Below are 13,576 nucleotides of genomic sequence, written 5' to 3'. Positions count from 1 at the left end.
CTCTGAAATGTATAAGCATGCTTCCTGTTCTCAAGGAAGATTGCTGGAGTGACGTTGGGGAGGAGTCTCTAACGGCCTCATGGAACTATGCTCGGGTGTTCAAAACGTGGAATATTTAAGATCTGGGGAAGGGCAGAGACCACAGATTCACCAGTAGTGGACTGCAGGGCCACATTTTCAGCATGAATTTCTCGCCAGGCTTTTGTGTTGCGCCCACGTAATTCTAGCGCCGCTCAAAAAGCCAAGGATGAAGACGCGATTAAAAATGTACGCCTTACGCCTTCTTCGCAATTACGGCTGAAAATAGCTTGTGATGTTTTGGTGCTTGTCATTTAGCAGTTAACTCCTCTGAGGTCATGGAAAAAAAGTGGCAGGTCTTCGAGCTGCATGCAAGCAAAACTTGCCTGTTCGAGTTCTTAAGCGAGAAATAAGAACCCGGCGATACATATGACATTGTTTACTTCATTGCTTAGCAGAAATGAGCAGATTGTATTGTTTTTCTGAGAAATAGGATTATTGTTTACTCTGAAACTATTTCCCCTTTTGTAGTAAACGCTTGGCAGAATTTAAATAGACTTTGCAGCAACATTAGAAGAGATTCTGATACTGTGCCAGTGGTGTCTCAGTAGCCGAAACTTGTTTTGCGCTGGTCTTTGCACTTGTAATAAGGACCCATTTATTACACTGTGTCCGCCAGCGCGTGCTCTGGTCTCTCCGGTCGCCTTTATTTTGGTCACGCAGCTGTCGTGTACATACCAGCACAGTAGGTTCAGTTCATGTTGCAGGTCAGCGCTGCCGTCGGCCGCTTGTAGAATTTTTGCCTCCTCCCAGTCACTCTCGTCAGCCGCCGGTTGCCAGTCGCAGGGCAGGGATTCATCATTGTCATCACCGCGGAACGGGTTCAGGATGTTTACGTAACTGTGGCCTCTGCAAGGAGCTAGACCTTAGGTAGTGATTACATGCGGGTGTGTTGCCATGCGAAACCCCGCCATGCTGGTGTGTGCGTGCGTGCGTGCGTGCGTGCACAGATGCACGCATGTGTCTGATGACGTGTGGGTGTATGTTTACATGCCTACGCATGTGTTTGTGTGTTGTATAATAGTGTATGCTCTTGTATACTGTATCTAATGTATAATGTATGCTGCTGTCATATGCCAGCTATTGACAGTGCCCTGGATTTTCTGCGGCGGGGAGCAGTTCCTGGTACCTGGAGGATGGAACTGAAGGAGGACACCTCTAGCAGTGAGGAAGAGGATGAGGGTGAGGCAGAAGAGGAAGAGGAGGGTGCGAGCAGCGAGGAAGAGGAGGTAATGTCAGTTAAAAAAAAAAATCCTTTGGGGGGGAGCTGGAGAACTGGCAAGGCCTTGCAAAGGTGTCAGTGGGCTGCCCTGTAAGCTGGGTAGTAATATGGAAAGCTTCAGTGATTTGTAAGACAGCCACCTTTGGGTCTGCTTGGTTGACAGACACTGATCCTTCCCTGGGATGTAACAGAAATAGTTACCTTAGGCTGAAGGCTTGGAGCCCATCTGGGTGCTTTGGGTACACAATGGAGCAAGGCGTTTTGTAAGCCAGGGATGTTTTTACCGTCCTCTCGGCACGCTAAGGTTAAAATAGCTTGAATGGTTTTTGGTGTTGATTAACATATTTAATTTTGAATAAAAGAGGTGAAAGTGTAATTTGTTGAGCCCCTGAGTTGGACAGGTAATGAGATGACAAAAATCTTTTCCATAATTAAATGTACGCCTTTTCCCCCCAATAATTTCACTACTGCTGTTAAACAGTCCATGTTTGACAAAAAGTCAGGAATGAGGACCTTACATGAGCTTTTTTTGTAGTGCATAATTTTCTTTATTATGCACTGTAAATAAGCTGAGAAATTTCACCAGTGGGAAGGTTTTGAATCCTCCTTCCACCTGATTAAATTTCTACTTTTCTCAGTCAAAGAGAGATGTATAAATTTATGAGTTTTATTGCAAGTGTTGAATTTCCCATACGGTTGTGGAGGAAAGCAGATTTGTTTTGGCTGGTGAACAAGTTCCTTTGTCGAGGGCAGCTGGGTTCGACTCTTTGCCAGATCTGACCAGATTAATGTATAAAAGGGTTCACTGGATGGTTCACTGGCAGTGTCTGTAAAGCAAATTTGTGGGGAACATAATATTTTGGTCAATTTGTTATGTTCGGTGCCATTGGACAGAACACCCAGAGATGAAAATGTGTCCCTCCGGTGTCATGAACTCCGCTTTAGTTCTTGAGGGATGACTCTGCGTTCTTAACCACAGTGCGTGGAGCCTGGTCTCCTGAACTCAGCTTTTCTCCTGACTTTGCTTACTAGGAGGAAGTGGAGCCTTTTCCAGAGGAGAGAGAGAACTTCCTCCAGCAGCTGTACAAGTTCATGGGGGACAGAGGTAAAGCTCTTCCTCTCACTCCGAAGCACAAATGCTGACCTTAAACAGTCGAAATTGTACCTCATATCTATTGTCCTGTGTCCATTTCACACATAGTCAATTACGCGTTTTGTACAATTTGTAACCGCACTGACAGAAATATTTTTACGTACAAAATACTCTAGAAAATAGAATATTTCCTCAAAGGGCTGAAAATCTCAGCTGGAGTCTTAATCACTGAAGTCGTGTTGCCTGTGCCTATAAGTAATGATTGCTTTTCACAGTAGCAGTGAAGCACATTGTTAAAACTATCCACCCATTAGATCCAGTTCATGGGTTCCATTTTGACAGTTCTGTGATGTATTGTACCATTCAGCAGTGTTTTTCATCTATTTAAGGAGGACAAAAGAAAAGAGCATAATAGATGCATGTAACTAATGGTGACGTTGCACTCAACGTTGCATAAGTGTGAGTAATGTTAGATAAAGAGGGGAAAATACTCATCTATATATTGACGCAAACAACATGTGTCCATTACTGAATCTTTCATTGAATGACAGGGTAAACTAGAGAGTCTTTCCACAATGGGCACAACAGCAATAATTATCATGTAATATGTGACACTATAATGGATTCCATTCCATGATTTATGTGATGCAAATAAGGGAGGAGAAAAAGCAGTGGAAACCGGGAAGTAGGGAAATATCGTCAACGGTGACAAAGGTTATAAAATTACGATTTTGTTGTTTTCCTTGTACACTGTACCCTCATCGTGTATCTTAGGCAGATTGAAAAAGGGGGCGTAGGACAGTGGTGGGCTGGTGTTGGTGCAAACACTATCAGGTGGTGAGGTATTTAAATTTATATTTTAGGTTTAGAATTTCACAAAAGCACACCCGTGGTTCTAGAGTTAACTTCCATCCCTCTGTCTCCCCCCCCCAGGCACTCCTATAAACAAGAGACCAGTGTTGGGCTACCGAAACCTCAACCTCTTCAAGCTTTACAGACTGGTGCACAAATTGGGAGGCTTTGATAACGTGAGTAATCTGTGTCTGCTTTTCTCCTAAAAGCAGACCAAAGCCCTAAAAGCAATCAAAACGGAAACCTCTGGTTCTTCTTCTTGGTAATGGCAAGGTGGTCAAGCTCTGGTTAAAGTGCAGTGCTGGGTACTCGGGGGCTGTTTGGCACAGAAGCATCGTTCTTTGGGGAGGCACGTACTGTGGCAGCGAGCGGTTGCTGTGGTCTGATGTTGGACCACCCCCCGCCCACTGCTCCATTTGTCCCTAGAGGCCTTGACCTCTATAGGGTTGTCTCGTAGGGCTGCGTCTGCCTCACAGTGACTCCACTCTCTCTCTCTTTCTCTCTCCTGGGCAGATTGACAGCGGCTCCATCTGGAAGCAAGTCTACCAGGACCTGGGGATTCCCGTTCTCAACTCCGCCGCTGGCTACAATGTCAAATGTGCCTACAGGAAGTATGTTCCCCCCCCATCCCGCTCCCCTGCCCCCGCCGCTCCCCCGCCACCTGCCTTGTCAAACACGCTTTGCCCGGCCGCTCGCTGCGTTCCGTCTCTCGCTCCTCGCGAGCGGGAAGCTCTGATGTACACAGTCACGCTCCGGTGGCTCGGGTAGCGCAGGGCCCTGGCGTGTTACCAGCGCTCCTGCAGTCTGGCGTGACACCTCTCCTGGCCCCCGTAGTAAGACAGAGGGTGGCGGGGTTGTGGGAGGAGGACTCGGAACAACACCCCCCCCCCCCCGGTGCTGACCCTGTTGACATGCGGCCCATCTGCGCCGTGAAGCCGGGGAGACACGACTAGCCCGTGCTAATCTAGGAAGGCGCCTTCCCCTTTGTTCAGCGTGCCAAGCCTAATGAAAACTAAATTGGCCGTTAGCGGCGAAGCGGCCGCTTGACCGCAGATTGCATCATTAGCGTGGGCCTTGCCATTGCAGGTACCTTTATGGCTTTGAGGAGTACTGCACCTCCACTGGAATTGCCTTCCGGATGGAACTGCCCCGGAAGCTGGCCGACAAACCAGGATCCAAGGCAGAGAAGAAGGCTGAGGCCGGCGGCCTCGCCGCACCGCCAGGGACCGGTAGCCCTCAAGCCCAGGCGGAGCAGAGCCCCCGCACAGACAGCAGCCCCCAGGATGTGCACCCTGACCTCTGCAAGGTAAGGCCCTTTCTGTGGCCCTTTTGTTTTAATTCACATTGATCATTTTACACTGTGGGGAGAAAGGTGCACGGGAACAGGAAGTGATGTAAGGGCTAACTCTATACTTCACCTCACAGGAGGAGAACACCGCGGATCCGAGCGCGCCGGGAAGCAATAAGCTGGAGACCGCCGGCCCAAAGAGAGAGGAAGCGGAAGACAAGGAAGCGGATGACCATAAGCGGGAGGAGGAGGAGGACGACGGGGACAAGGCTCCAGGGCCCAAGCCCGAGGACATGAAATCAGAAGGCGGCAACAACCAAGAGGACAAGGAGAAATTGGGGTAGGTCGTCTCCACTGAGATGCTAACCCCCCTCCACACAGGGCCTGTGTCTGGTCGTGAAGCTTTCAGACTCTAAGCTTGCGCTGTGTGAAAGTGCAACGTTTGAGGAATCTGCTTCTTCCTTAGGGCAGTGCTTGAAACTGGTAGTAAAAGGCCAACGCCCGCTGGCTTGCACAAAATGCTCCCTTATACCTAACTTCCGCTTTAGCCGCACCATTGTGGTATTGCCCTACTTAGAAAGCGGTCATTGGCATGACTGAGAACGTGGTAGCAGCTTGTCTGGGTAGCATATATGCTGAAACGCTCACCCCAGACACTTACTCCAAGGCCACGTAACAATCAAGCTGGTGCCCATTGTGTGGACTGTTGATGCGCGAAACATCGCTGCTTAATCCTTGCTTTTTAAAAACCATTTGCCGGCATCTTCCTGCTTCCGCCACCAGCTTTTCATACCGAGGTTTGCATTTGCGACGGTGAGCCTGAGCTTCGATCAAATCGAGCGCCGTTTCTAGCCGGGTTAAGGACCTGCCCTTGCTCAGTCAGGTGGTGTGGCTCTTCGACAGGCAGTTAGGCGGTCTGCTTTATGCGGTCGTCCACTTGACGTATGCAGCCAGACTCCACTGGCAAACAGATTCAGCCGCTGAAGACTGTAAAGGGGTGGCGAGAACTCTGCCGCAGTGTGCACTTTGACAGGGAACCCCCGACACACATACAAGAGCGCTCTGGGGAAACAGCCGCCATCTGACTCTTCAGTCTTCCACGTCACGGACACGGCTTGCTGCCTCGTGTCACGTTTACTTTCTGTTGCTAGCTATACCCGGCGAGTTTCCCCTCAGATTTGACAAAAACGTGTGCCTTGACCATTTATGCGCATCAGTGTAAAAGTTGCACTTGTAGGATTTTGCCGTTTTAGTTGCTTCACGTCATGCGGTGTGACAGCCTCTAGCTGTGCATTCAGACTGTACATGTGTCTTAGTCTAGAAGCTGTTGCTGTATCAGGCTTGTTTTAGTGTGCTGTTGTGCCTGGGGCACAGGACCTCAATCAGCTGTGTTCCCATCATGGTGTTTTAAGCCTGGATGGAAGTGTGCTCTGAGATGAGTTTTTACTTATGCCCTCCTCCTGACTGATTTCCTTGATCATCCAAGGAGCCTGGGGACACGTGGCTTTGTTTGGGGTTGGCTAGCGGTGGGAACCGAAGCTAGAGAGGGCCAGGCAGCATTGAAAAGACTCTGGTGCTTGCAGTGCTTGTGTTTACATGTCCGAAGGAGGCCCCAAGGCATGACTTTTTTTAGATTTTGTTTTTGTTAGTGGCAGTTGCCGTGTGGTTAGAAGAGACCTAGGCACTAGTGAAGTCCGCTTTGAAACGAGCCCTGCCTTCCAATGCGAACGCTGCCGCCTCTCTTCGACGCGCCTGACTGATGTCCCCCCGCAGCTCTGTGAGAAGAGGGAGGGGCCCTGCTAACACTTACTGCCGTGTAATGAAGACACGCTCTGATTAGCCGCAGGTCTGCTTCTATGCCGTGTGTTTACCCGGGTTCCCCAGTGCCTCCCGGGTTGAGCTCGGGTAGCTCCGTTAGATGCGCGTGTCTGACGTTAGCACGCAACGCCGGCTTAAGCTGCTGACCACCCCCTCATCGAAACGCTGCGCAAGCTCCGCTTTATGATGGACACGTAGCTTGATTTTTTTTTTTGTCTGTTTTTACCTCTGAGCCCTTAGCGTCGTTTTCTTGAGCGAGGTCAGAAGCGTCAGATATTTGTTTGATTGAGATTAGGCACCTTCATCTCTCTTTCCAGCAACATCTCGCAGGCATCCGCTTTGCTCGATTACTGAAGCAGAAAGAGACGAGAGCAGCGGCACTTTGGCAGTTATGTGATGATTGTGGATGTGTGGGATGGGGGGGTTGGGGGGGAGGGGTGTAAAGGAGCAGGCCGATGACCCCACGTGGCCTCACAGTTAGGGCAAGACCAGGGCCAGACTAGGGCCAGACCAGGGAGGGCGAGTGGGCAGCTGGGGGTGTCTGGGAGACCCAGGGCGAGGAAGTGCTGAACTGTCTTTCTTGCAGGGATGACAGCAGTCAGGAGGGGGAAGGGGAGGAGTTTGAGTGTTACCCCCCTGGGATGAAGGTGCAGGTGAGGTATGGGCGAGGCCGCAATCAGAAGACGTACGAAGCCACTGTGAAAGAGTCAGACCTGGAGGGGGGAGAGGTGCTCTACCTGGTGCACTACTGTGGCTGGAACGTCAGGTAAGGCAGGAACTGGGGCTCTCGCCTACGCCTTTCATTTCAGAGGTGCGGGTTACCTTCAGATGGGTATCCCTTGTACTAAAACAAAAAAAAAAAAAAAAAAAAAAGTGCTGTCTCAATCCTCCCGTAAAATTTGTGGGATTGTAAACGAATTGCACTGTAGCCATCGCCATCTAGTGGTTGAAAAAAGAGGAAAATTGGCAAAACCCAAAGGGTCGACTGTTCAATTTCCTGCAAGCGCATACTTTGCAAAAACTTTTTCCAGCTGTTCTGGAAGCCATCTGCCCACCTTGTCTGCCTCAATCTGGTTAACAGCAAGGCTCTCTCTCCCTGCTCTCCCCCTAAGTCTCAACACTGACAGATGGGCTGGGCTTTTTCACAGTGCCTCGTAGACGGCATATGCTCTCGGCCTATCAGCTCTGGTAGACCGTGAAAGCTTTGAAACCAAACTTTTATATTAACCGGGGCAGCGTGAACGCAGAAGGCTTTTAGCATTGGTTCCACTGACTTGTAATGGCGTGTAAATCTTAGGAAAGAGTTAGTTTGGCTGTTAAGGAGTTGAGGTTGCATTTTCTACATGGTTAATCTGGCTCTCTGCTCTCTCAGTGGAAGGAATGTGGTGAACTAGCAGATTGCATTCCATGCATTGTGGCTTCACTGTTTATGAAGATGATTGGGGTCCTCCTTTTTTGTCAGTGTTGATTTCAATAAGTAGCTTTGCAAGAAACTGGTGTGGGAATACATGTTTTTCAGTAACAGTTTTCCCTCCATTACATACTTGAGGATGTAGGCCAGTGAAATATTTGAAAATGCCTACCATTTGTAAGGGCATATGGGGAATGTATTTTATGTTCATTTTTAGATTTGGTACTTGTTATTGCTATTAGAAATTGCAAAGGGGTGTGTTTGTGGGAGCTTGCATCTGTGGGTGTCTGCCTCTGTGGCTGTTTGTGTCTTTAGGTGTTTCTGGCTGTGGCTGGGTCTGTTTGGGTCTGTGTGAGTTTGCATCTTTGTGTCTCTGAAGTCTGTTTGTGGGCATTTGCGTCTGAGTGTTTCTGTATGCCTCTGTAAGTGTGCATTTGTGTAAGCCTGGCTGTGAGGACGTCTGAGTCTGTGAGCGCCTGCGTCTGTGGGATTCTGATCGGGTCTGTGTATGTCTGCATCTGTGGGTGTGTGGGGTGTGTGACTCTGTATGAGTCTGCGTCTTTGGGCAGTCATGTCTGCCCGCATCTGCGCACACTTGAATCTGCAGGTGTTTGGGTATTTGGGTGTCCGCATCCGCGTGCATCTGTGTGTGTGTCCGTGCTTCTCTGTCTGTGCGCTTACGTGGGCATAGATTAGCGTGCCTGCAGCCGTGTGTCCGCATGCGTTTGCAGGGCAAGCGCTTGTTTCTCTCAGTCTGCATTAGTGAGCACTGATTCTTTTTGCTGTTTTTGTTGAAGACCCACCTCTTCCTCCAGATGTTTGGCCACTTACCCCGGCTTTTCTGGTCCAAACAACAGGTATGACGAGTGGATAAAGGCAGACAAGATCATACGGCCGGCGAACAAGAATGCACAGAAAGTAAAACACCGTAAAAAAATAAAGGTGGGTCTCTGAACCGAACGGCCTCCAAGCCCGACCAGTCCAACGCAGTGAGAGAGAGAGAGAGAGAGAGAGAGAGAGAGAGAGAGAGAGAGAGAGAGAGAGAGAGAGAGAGAGAGAGAGAGAGAGAGAGAGAGAGAGAGAGAGAGAGAGAGAGAGAGAGAGAGAGAGAGAGAGAGAGAGAGAGAGAGAGAGAGAGAGAGAGAGAGAGAGAGAGAGAGAGCAAGAGCACGGAAGTATGTCTTGCTAGATTCCCCTTGAAGGAAACGGCTCTGTTTTGTTTTGAGATAGAGGTTTGTTTGACCTAATGTAGTTGGTTCCCCAAAGTTTATTTCAAATTCCTAACGGTCAGATTGTCTTGGACCCGTCTCCTGCTTAGAACAAAGCGGACAGGGAGAAGGAGCGGCTGGAGAGAGTGGCGGAGCAGGAGGACCTCTCCCCTCCTCGGAACCACCGCGTCCCCCGCTCCTCCCGGGCCGGCGGGCCCCACGACTCCAAGCTGGACAGCAGCAGCAGAGGCGGGGATCAGTCGCCAGCCAGGTCCCCCGAGGGCGTGTCTGTCCCGAACGGCCTTCAAGGTAAAAGCCCGCGCCTCGTCGTCTCTAACTTAAAGTGGTCATGACGTCCCTGTTTCTGTCAAAAAAAAAAAAGAAAATGTGAAAGGGCTGTATAAGCATTTCAGAGACACTATGGAGATGGAAGTATAAAAGATTCCCATCAGTAGTCTGTTTCTTTTTATAAAGAATTTAGATTAGCGGGTGGGTATATGAAAAGCCTGGCGTTTGTGAACTCGGTTTTGTTCATTTTTGTGGACGAAGTATCTTGAATTGCATCTTGAACGGGTCCCTTCCCTCCCCACTTGTGTTGATACTAGCCTCTGGGAGCTCGACGGATGAAGACAGTGAAAGAGAGGAGGATGAGGATGGTGACAATGACGAAGACGAGCACCTGGGTCCCCGAGGTGGCCACAAGAAGATGGGCCTGCTGGAAGACACCAATGTGAAGGAGCATGGGGAGGGCGGGCCCCCTCTTGAGGGCAGTAGGACGGTGGGGGGGGAGAGGCTCCAGAACCCAGACGGCCAGGAGTCCGCGGACAGTGGCAAGCGCAGGGGTCAGCTGGAGCCAGAGGCCGAGAGGAGTGTCAGGAGGAGGAGAGCAGAAGGCCCCGGGGAGCGTATACCCAAAGGTCAGGCCAAAAGCAAAGCCAGGGGTGGCGGCAGCAGGGGGGGAGACTGGCTGCCCGGCGGCTCCCCCAAGAGGCCGGAGGAGAGAGGTGCGGGCCCCAGGGAAGAGGGCGACCCAGTGTCTGGCAGCAGCAGCTCGGAAGACGAGGAGGCGGCCCCCAGGGAACCGCGCCCGGAGGAGGGCCCGCGGCAGCGCACCAGAGCCAAATGCACGCCCTCCAAGAAGTACAACGGGCTGAAGGACAAGACGAAGAGCGGGCGACCCTCGGCATTCTGGGAGGTGCCTGAAAAGAGGCCCAAGCTAGCGCATGGATCAGAGGAGAGGCTGCCTGGGCGCACCAAAGGGCAGAAGGATGTCTGGTCCAGCATTCAGGCCCAGTGGCCGAAGAAGACCCTGAAGGAGCTGTTTTCCGATTCGGACACAGAGGCGGCGAACTCGCCCCCGCCTGCCGTGCCGGTGCAAGAGGACCCCAGGGCCGAGCCGGGACCGGAGGAGAAGGAGGGAGCAGAGGGGAAGCTGGAGCCTGACAAAACCCGGGAGTTCCCCAGCAGCGGCAGCAACTCCGTCCTCAACACGCCCCCCACCACCCCCGAGTCCCCCTCGCAGGCCCCCGGCGCGGCGGAGGCTCCCAGCAGGCCCGAGTCATCCGCCCCTCCCCTGGCCCCGGCCCCGCCCCCGCTGGCCTCCGCCCCCCCGGCCTCCCCGTCGCCCTCGGGCCCTGGGCGGGCGGAGAGCGTGGGCGGGCGCAGCGAGACGGACAGCAGCACGGTGGAGGTGGAGAGCCTCGGGGGGGAGCTGCAGGAGCTGCCCCAGGAGGACAGGGTGGCGTCCCCCTCCACGGCCTTTGATGGCAGCTTCTCCTCCAACAGCAACAGCAACTGCAGCCTGAGTGGGAGCAGCCAGCTGGAGAATGAACAGAGGGCCAAAGGTGAGCGATCAGGCACAGAGGTCACAGTAACCCCTACTTATAACATAACTGTTATACCCGGAGCGGCTAATCTGAGAGAGGACACGCTGCTTGAGAAATGTTTCAGCTCAACTCAGAGTAACTCCTGAACTCCTCAGGTCCTGAACTAAGCTGTTCATGCGTAGTGTAGCCGCGGTTGTTTGTGGCTCTCCTCCCCTTGCCATATCTTAAACAGCTCCTCCTCATCCACTTGCAGCAGCGGCGGGCCAGAAGCGCCAGAGAGATCCCCAGGTGGGCAGCACTTCCAGGAAACACAAGCGAAGCCACAAGAACGGAGGCGTGCATTCGAAAAAGAGCCGCAAAACAGGTAAGCGATCGGCAGCTTGCTGCATGCGCGGGCCCTGCACGGACTGGGCTCTCCCTGGAGACCTGTGTACCCTCATTAGGAGAGCGCCGTCTTTACCAAGAGCAGGTGATAACAGCTGTTGCTTCTCCTTCGTCTCTAGCAATTATCACAGCTACATAAAGATGAGCCGTTTTAATCCAGCTTTGTTTTCATTGGGACGTGTTCTGCGGGCAAATAATTGAAGGGTGTAGTTTGTGAATCCCCCAGCAAACAAGATTTTTTTTAGCTTTTGTGTTCAATGGTATTATGTTTCAGCTCTGTGTAATGTCACTCAACGCCTGAGAGCCTCGTTGTCAAGGAAACGGGCCTTGTAACTAACGTCAAGTCGTTTGGGGTCTCTTTCATGCAGATTTTCTCTTTGCTTCAGTACAGTTGACATGAAACGATGTTGAAGAAGAATGGGAACGCCAGGCCTACAATGTAGCCATTATGACTCTATTAGTCCCCGTTATTTTGAACTGAGATGAATGTAGCTCAGTTTCAGTAGGAGAGATACGGTGATTGGCAGTTAAACCCCCTGCCTTCCTCTCTCCCCCGCATCCAGCACACAGCAGTGACAGCGAGGACCAGGCCACCAGCGAGAGCACTGCCAAGTCTCCCTCCTCCAAAACCCACATGGCCACCCTCAAACCCGCCGGCAGGTCGTCCCCCTCTGGCCACAAGTACCAGAAGTCCGGGGACTCAGACCACCACCACCACCACCACCACCACCACCATCATCACCATCACCATCACCACCACCACCACCGGGAGAGCCACGCCCGCTCACCCCGTGTCTACAAATGGAGCTTTCAGATGTGTGAGTGTCAGTGTTTGGGCCATATGCAGAACTTGATCAGGGATTCCTCTGTGTTCGGAGAACATTACATTACATTTGCACGCATTTAGCAGACCCTCTTGTCCAGAGCGACTTCCAGCACAATAGAACATAAATGTGCCCATTCAAATTTAAACGAGCGATAGTGTCATACCAGGCTAACACACCCAGACCAGTGAGTGTGAGCTCAACACTATTCAAGCCCTACCACAAGTTTACTTGTGCAATCTGACGGAAGCCAAGTATACTACTCCCTTAAAACCTTGCCATAACAAAACTTCTAGAGCAGGACGACACATTCCAGTCATATTGGAAAAAACGATTCCTGTGATGGTGACTGGTATGAAAATCCTGGCCCTGGTATGTCATATTTCAAACCAAGTGGGATTATAATTATATATTGTATGTTACGCATGCACTGAGTAGTGGTAGTTGTCACTATCCAGACATAGAGACTAGCACAAATTGCAGTTCAAGTACAAGGATGTGGGAGGAAGGGGACCGTGAATAACGTGTGTGCCTGTTGTGTGCCCTCCAGCTGATCTGGAGAAGATGAGCAGCCTGGAGAGGATAGCGTTCCTACAGGAGAAGCTGCAGGACATCCGCAACCACTACCTCTCCCTGAAGTCCGAGGTGGCCTCCATAGACCGCAGGCGGAAGCGCTTGAAGAAAAAGGAGCGAGAAAGTAAGTTTGCCGTCCCTCGCCACTGCTTAGTGCGCACCGAAGGCTGCATACATACTCCTGACCGCGCAGTGTGTAAAACTGGGATTTGCCAGTAGACATGATGGACATGGTGTTCGGATTTGAACGGGGCGTGACCGTGTCTCTTTCTCAGCAGGTGCGGCGGCTGCTTCCTCCTCTTCTTCTTCCTCCTCCGCCTCCTCCTCTTCGTCCTCCTCCCCCTCGTCCAGCTCGCTGACGGCAGCGGTCATGTTGACTCTCGCGGACCCCGTGTCAGGGTCGTCTCAGAACTCGGGGGTGTCGGTGGAGTGCAGGTGACAGGACACTGGTGGCCCGCGGATCTCTGCACTCGGCGTGCACCCCGCTCCTTTTCCAGCGAAAGGAACAGCCCATCACACGGACGACTGAGGCACAAACAAACCAGAAAGAAACTCAACTGAACAAGGAGCACTATTTCTTATCTACAGTTATTCTCTTGGCAAGCTAACTCTGCACTTAAGTGCACTTTTATGAAGGAGCAGGGTGGGGATGGGTGGGAGGGGGGGGGACTGTAACAACAGAAGTACAACAGACTAGGTATTTTGTTGGTGTTAAAGATTTTTTTAAAGGGTTGTTTTCTTCAAGCAATAATTGTGTTCAACCTGCTTGTGTGTTTGTGAATGTGTGTCTGCATGTGTGTGTGTGTGTGAGTGTGTGTGGAGGAGGGGGATGAGGTATATTTGAATGGCCTTCCACAGTGAAGGAGATTTGCCCTGAGCTGACTATAGTCATAGAAGTTGGAAAACGTGTTTTGTGTGGAGGTCACAAAATGCAAACACCACTTGTGAAAGCGGATGTGTTACAAAAGTACCCTGTTCTTTTGTCCGGTTCTCTAAAGC

At 51.3% G+C, this 13,576-nt stretch overlaps 1 protein-coding gene across 3 annotated transcripts in view; it reads left to right on the top strand.

Annotated features, from left to right (window-relative positions):
- The window catches only part of LOC118778657 (AT-rich interactive domain-containing protein 4B-like), a 46,063-nt gene extending 32,888 nt beyond the window's left edge, over positions 1-13,175 (top strand). Inside the window, exons 11-24 of one of the 3 annotated variants that reach the window (XM_036530278.1) lie at positions 1,159-1,307; positions 2,333-2,405; positions 3,327-3,421; positions 3,759-3,856; positions 4,332-4,551; positions 4,671-4,873; positions 6,938-7,117; positions 8,620-8,704; positions 9,081-9,279; positions 9,576-10,814; positions 11,050-11,160; positions 11,744-11,998; positions 12,555-12,701; positions 12,856-13,175. In XM_036530278.1, coding sequence (XP_036386171.1) covers positions 1,159-1,307; positions 2,333-2,405; positions 3,327-3,421; positions 3,759-3,856; positions 4,332-4,551; positions 4,671-4,873; positions 6,938-7,117; positions 8,620-8,704; positions 9,081-9,279; positions 9,576-10,814; positions 11,050-11,160; positions 11,744-11,998; positions 12,555-12,701; positions 12,856-13,016 — 3,215 coding nt within the window. In that variant the 3' untranslated portion in view covers positions 13,017-13,175. Of the gene's footprint in view, positions 1-1,158; positions 1,308-2,332; positions 2,406-3,326; positions 3,422-3,758; positions 3,857-4,331; positions 4,552-4,670; positions 4,874-6,937; positions 7,118-8,619; positions 8,705-9,080; positions 9,280-9,575; positions 10,815-11,049; positions 11,161-11,743; positions 11,999-12,554; positions 12,702-12,852 lie in introns of all 3 variants that reach the window. The other 2 variants (XM_036530269.1, XM_036530288.1) reach the window with 2 other exon arrangements.
- The last annotated feature ends 401 nt before the right edge of the window (positions 13,176-13,576 follow it).

The sequence above is a fragment of the Megalops cyprinoides genome, chromosome 1 (genome assembly GCF_013368585.1).
Source record: "Megalops cyprinoides isolate fMegCyp1 chromosome 1, fMegCyp1.pri, whole genome shotgun sequence".
In the NCBI taxonomy this organism is placed as follows: Eukaryota; Metazoa; Chordata; class Actinopteri; order Elopiformes; family Megalopidae; genus Megalops; species Megalops cyprinoides.
This window is presented reverse-complemented; position numbering and strand designations above follow the sequence as displayed.